We start from the raw sequence: 6188 nt of genomic DNA on the forward strand, positions 1-6188 counted from the left end.
ACAGAAAGAAAAACCAAGTACAGGGCTTTATCTTATGTTTTGACGGGGAATGAATTATTCAAGAAAACCCCTAAGGGGATCCTGTTGAAATATTTAGGAGAAAACGAACCTTACTTGGCATTATCTAGTGTACATAGTGGAGCCTGTGGAGCACACCAGGCAGGCCATAAGATGAAATGGTTGCTTTTCAGATATTGAATGTATTGGCCCACCATGATAAAAGATTGTATAGAGTTTGCTAAGGGTTGCCAAGAATGTCAAATACATGCAGGAATTCAACATGCTCCTGCAAGTGAGCTTCATACAATTATTAAGCCTTGGCCTTTCAGAGGGTGGGCATTAGATCTAATTGGGGAAATTCGACCCAATTCATCCAAAGGTCAAAGGTACATACTTGTAGGAATTGACTATTTCACTAAATGGGTCGAAGCAGTACCTTTAGTAAATGTGGATCAAGAAACTGTTATCGAATTCATTCAAATGCAATTTTTATATAGATTTGGAATCCCAGAAAGTATAACAATAGATCAAGGATCAGTTTTTACTGGTCGAAAGATGCAAGAGTTTGCAAAAGAGATGGGTTTCAAATTATTAACATCCACACCCTATTATGCTCAAGCCAATGGGCAAGTCGAAGCAGCCAATAAAGTAATAATTGGTTTAATCAAAAAGCATGTAGGGAAGAAGCCAAAAAATTGGCACAAAACTTTAGATCAAGCACTTTGGGCTTGTCGAACCTCCCTTAAATAAGCCACTAACACTACACGTTTCCAGCTTACATTTAGACATGATGCAGTATTACCTGTCGAAATCTACTTGCAATCAGAGAGAATCCAAAGACAAGTAGAAATTTCATCTGACTTATACTGGGAAATGATGATAAATGAGCTGGTGGATTTGGACGAAGAAAGGTTGCATGCGTTAAAAGTATTAAGAAGACAGAAGGAGAGGGTAGGAAGGGCATACAATAAGAGGGTCAAAGGTAAAACCTTCACTATGAATGATTTAGTTTGGAAAGTTATATTACCTATGGATCGAAAGAATAAAGCATTAGGAAAATGGTCTCCACATTGGGAAGGACCTTTTCGAATTTTAAAAGCCTTTTCAAACAATGCATACGAAATAGAAGAATTAACAGAGGATCGAAGAATCCTAAAAGTAAATGGGAAATACTTAAAGAAGTATAAACCATTTATGCATGAAGTTAAAATCATAACAACATAGTAAGCAAAGAACTATCATGGCCAAAATGGTGAAGATATTTAAACTCCAAAGTTTTGCCAAAATGGTTTTCGTCTTAATCAAGTTACAAATAAACAAGAGTCGAATAGAACAAATACAGGAGGAAATCAAAAAGGAATAGTGGCCCTCATCCGATCAAACTTTTCCTTCGCCAAGCCAATCTTGTACTAAACAACCGCTTGAACCCCTCTGAGGTGTGTGTCGCATTACGCGAAAAACCGGCAGGAACACGAAACAACAGAGCCGCCACCGTGCGTTATTTATCCCGAAGGAGGGAAAGGAAACGCTCAAAGTAAACCTGGAAAAGACATGGTCTCGCGACCGGAGATGGATGGGATCGGGAGTCGGTTATGCGAAGGGAAGGTATTAGCACCCCTACGCATCCGTCATACTCGACGGGATCCACGCTCAGAAGGAAAGAATAAAGGTTGCTAGAAACTGCTCACAAACTGCACAAGGCTGGAAGGAAACACAAAAAAACGGAAGAAACGGGACTCGGCAGAATATCACATCCTGGGCCTACGTAGTTTGTCAGACACAGACATCAGAGTCGACGTAGTTCGGGGACAGGGGAAACGTGCTCGCAAGGATGTCGCATCCTATGCATACGTATCTTCTCTAACCGGAGAAGAATCAGAGCACTCGTAGCTCGGCTAACGCACGCCAAACAAAACACAAACAGGAAACCGACTGCCAATCGCTGGACTCACGTCAGACTCCACACAAACAGGCAAACATGGAAACCGAATGCCAATCGCTGGACTTACATCAGACTCTGAACCAACAAACACACACACAGGAAACCGACTGCCAATTGCTGGACTTACTTCAGACTCCAACAAGCAAACAAGACACAGGAAACCAACTGCCAATCGCTGGACTTACGTCAGACTCCAACACACACAAAGGGTTGAAAAAGAAAAAGGGCACCCAGAGAGATCAGCTCATCTCCTGCCTACGCACCTCATCTGGTATAAGGATCAGGGCGACGTAGTTCCCCTAAACAGGGAAAGAACTTTTAACCTAACCAGAGACAAAGGGAGATAACAGACTACTAGGGAGACTACGACTCAAGCCTAGAAGTTGTCATGCATACGATCCCTATGTTGAGGTCTCTATCCTAACTTGCACAGGAAGCAAGCTAGCCTAAACAACACAATATCAAACACAAGCACAAGAGAGCAAGCACACACACTATATGCAAACAATTGGCTCACACAAGGCTAGGCTGTAGAAACAAGCCAACTGGAATTGGGTGTTTTTAGCTCTTAACCCTAACATTGAGAGTTAGGGTGAAGCAGATGAAATGGGAAGTGAGGGTAAGACCTCACAGCTCTTATCCCTGGCCTGGGAGAGCTTGAATCAAATAGAAAGTGTGGGAGTTCAGAATGTAGGAAATCTTCTCCACATGACTGACACAACAAGATCTTGGGTTCTTATTCACAATGCATCACACATGGTGTGTGAGCAAGGTGAATGACACAACTTAATAGCAGGGGATGGATTGCACATCCCTTTTATCTGCCAATTGCCTCTTAAGAGGGCTTTACCTGCTTGGCACAAAAATAAACAACCACAAACATTGCCTCTTAAGGAGGGCTTCAGACAGGTGCCTGCCAACATAACATAGCAGGTCTTCCAGACTACATGAAGATCAAGAAATTATACCTCAGTGGTATGCAAACCACAAGCAAGCAAAGCAAAGTTCAAATGAACTTAAAGCAACTTAGGTACCTGTGGAAACAGCTAAACCAATCAGTACAAAATCCAGACAATAGTCAACAACAGTCAATATCAAACAGACAACCCAATATGCAACACATGAGCCATAAACACAAGTGAATTATCCTCAAAGCCTACAAAACAAGCAAATATTAGCTAACAACAACAAATGATCAAGCTCAAATGAAGGAGCAACATCAACCAAGGAGATGCACACTTGAACCTGAAATCCACAACTCAAATGTAAGTAACAAACCACTAGGTCAAAGCCTAGGGTCAAAAGTGAATCAAAAATCCAAAACAGAACTTGATATTCAACATGTATCATATTTAACCAATCAAGAACAAGTCCTAAAAAGGACCAAAGTAAAATCATCATGCAAGTTCATGTAATAAGCAAGAGAAGTCAATGACCAATTCAAGGCACACATTTGAACATTAAGAATGAAAATTCCCAATCAAAACAGAAATGATTCAAATAATTCTGGAAAATTTCATGAGCAGTCAACATATCCAAAACATCCATCACAAATAAAATTATAAGCATTAGAGGTCATTTGGCATGGAAATCAAATTGCATAAGTTGGACAACCAAATGTGTGACACAAATTGTCACACCATGAAAACACAAGCATAAAACAGAATTGGTACATGAGAAAAATACCAAACCAAGCCTAAAACATCTAGCAATGTGTCTAGAATCAGCATGTAAAATTTCAAGTCCATTGGATTAAAATCAAGCACTTCATGATAGAAAGAGTAAGGCAAGGTCACAAATGTACATGTGTTCAATCAACCTAGAGAAAATAAATTTCCAGCCATGCACAACTTTTGAAATCATGATCATAAAAAAACTAGACATCACAAGGAACATTTTGCAAAAAATTGGGAGTGAATTGGATCATTTTTTAGTTTTATATGATTTTATGAAGTTAGCATACAAAATGAAATTCAAACATGTGAAGCATACATGGAAATGGAGGGAAATGGCAAAAAATGATGAATATTTGAATATTTGCACTCGCTGGGATTCGAACCAGGTCAAAATTTGAAAGTGGCGCGCGCTAATTACCAAAACGCCACCGTTTCCATATGAACCCTAGCGCTGCAGATTTGGACGGTTCAAACCGTCACTATTTTCAGAAAACCGACGTAATTTTTCCAGAATGCATGCATCTTCATCTTCTTCATGAGGAAGAATATGAATGTTCATATGAACCTCATCCAAATTTCCAGAAATTTCCAGAAATGTCAAGAATCACAAAATTCTTATATCAATCAAATTCTCATGCAATGTATGTTGTAGATCCATTATCATTTCATGCGAATTCATCATTAATCATGTAAAACGAATCAAATAAAGTTTGACATGTGAAACTTCAATCAAGCATATCTCTCTCAATTTTTATCCAAATCGCAAAAAAATTATATCAAAACGATCAGCAAAGCAAGATCTACAAGAATATCTACATGGATTGTGAAATTATGAAGCTCGAAAAACTCACCTCTTGAAGAACAGTTCCTTGTTTTGCGTGATTCAAAGCTCCAGATGCTTCTAATCCACTCCAGAATACTTGATATGATGTTTGATGATGAATTGGAAGCTTGGAAACTTGTAGATCTAGCTTAAACTTGAATTTCCATTTTCAACTTCATGAGCTTCAACCACTTGATTCTTGCACGAATTCCACAAACCAACACTTGATTCACACTATAATCAACTCACTCATCATGAATCTCCAACAAAAAACAAGTGCTATGTTCAAGAAATTTGAATTTTGGTTTGAAGAAAGATTTTGGAGGGAGAGAGAATTTTGGATCTAGAAATGTGAATTGTGATTAACCCCTCCAATTCTGTTATGATCAGAGTATATATATCCTTTCTTAATCACCTTGCTAATCCATAATTAGTTTGGTTAATGAAAATAAGGTGTTTTGCAAAAAATCAAAATTTGCATGGTGCATGGGCTAATTGCACGTGAACAGTACCACTCCCTTCATCAAAGTCACTTAAAATCCTTTTTTAAACTCAATGGCAATGGTAGAAAGTCCATACAATGCACCATTTTTGAATTTTGCATTTTCCCTCCAAAAAAGTCATGGATATGCAAGTGATTATGTGATGAGATTTTATGTAATGTGATGCATGATTTGGAAATTAGAGGTCAAAAGAAGAATATTGCAAAAAGAACCACTCAAATTGGAGCTTTGGTTCAAAAGTTATGCTCATTTGAAATCCCATGCACACTTGGCAATGATTGGATCATATCTCCTCAACCACACATTAGATGCTCAAGATCTTGGACTTTTTGGAAATGGGAGAGAGAGATCTTCAACTTTCTGGTTGGACAAAAATTCATTTGAAGCTTCTTTGATGATGCAAGATCAAGTTGAATTTGAATCAAAACTTTCCATTTTGGGAAACTTTCAATTACAGGTCACTTTCCATTTTTGGAAACTTTTGATCTGGCTTCAAAATCTTCAATGTAGATGTTTGACATGTTGAATAACCTTCTTTGGGACATGAATGAAGTGTCCCAAACCATTCTTCCATCTCCTAGCCCTCAGTTGACTTTCAGTTGACTTTTATGGGCCTCAGATGACTTGGTCATGCACTGTGGACTCTGAGCTTTCAACACTTGGCCAAGTTGCTTCAAAATGATCCTTGGGTCATGTAAGCTCTCTAGAACAACCATAGGGCCTTTATCTCATGGAAAAACCCTTGCTCTCTTGCACAGATGGATTCTCCTGATCAGCTTGACCGATGATATGCAATGGACTATGCAATGTGAATGCAATGTTAATGACCTAAAAATGAAATGAATGTACAAATGGGAGGTGCAAATTTGAGGTGCTACAGCTGCCCCTATTCAATCAACTAGGAACCTGAACGGATGAGAGCAAGGTTTGTCAGACCTTCAAGGTAAACAGGGATTGAATACCAAAGAACCGTAGAAATTTGCACTCTGCGGGGATCAAGAACCGACTGCGCACCAATGGCAACTTCCACTGGGATCTGATATTTATCATTGGACCAGACAAGACGTCTACCAACGAATCCACTGGGGATTTTGATTTTTATCAATGAAAAGATACAGCCAAACGTCAACGGACGAATGGGAAAAACTCAATGTTTACCGATACCAACGGAGAGGTGACCAGACATCAACGGATGAATGGGAAGGGTACAACTAGACGTCAACGGACGAATAGGAAAAACTCAA

General features: G+C 39.0%; 1 protein-coding gene across 1 annotated transcript; it reads left to right on the top strand.

The window, feature by feature from the left end:
• The first annotated feature begins 213 nt into the window (after positions 1-213).
• LOC127136569 (uncharacterized) lies at positions 214-1224 on the top strand. Its single transcript, XM_051063111.1, has 3 exons — positions 214-386; positions 498-648; positions 775-1224. Exons 1-3 carry the CDS (start codon positions 214-216, stop codon positions 1222-1224), a joined length of 774 nt encoding a protein of 257 aa, XP_050919068.1.
• Positions 1225-6188: the final 4964 nt, after the last annotated feature.

The sequence above is a fragment of the Lathyrus oleraceus genome, chromosome 4 (assembly GCF_024323335.1).
Source record: "Lathyrus oleraceus cultivar Zhongwan6 chromosome 4, CAAS_Psat_ZW6_1.0, whole genome shotgun sequence".
Classification (NCBI taxonomy): Eukaryota; Viridiplantae; Streptophyta; class Magnoliopsida; order Fabales; family Fabaceae; genus Lathyrus; species Lathyrus oleraceus.

Bases quoted from the DNA above. Each gene is read 5' to 3' on its own strand.
- LOC127136569 (XM_051063111.1), top strand. From the start codon at position 214: ATGATAAAAGATTGTATAGAGTTTGCTAAGGGTTGCCAAGAATGTCAA. The intron at 387-497 runs GTACATACTTGT...ATTTTTATATAG, and splicing joins AATTCATCCAAAGGTCAAAG to ATTTGGAATCCCAGAAAGTA. The intron at 649-774 runs GTAATAATTGGT...ACACGTTTCCAG, and splicing joins AAGTCGAAGCAGCCAATAAA to CTTACATTTAGACATGATGC.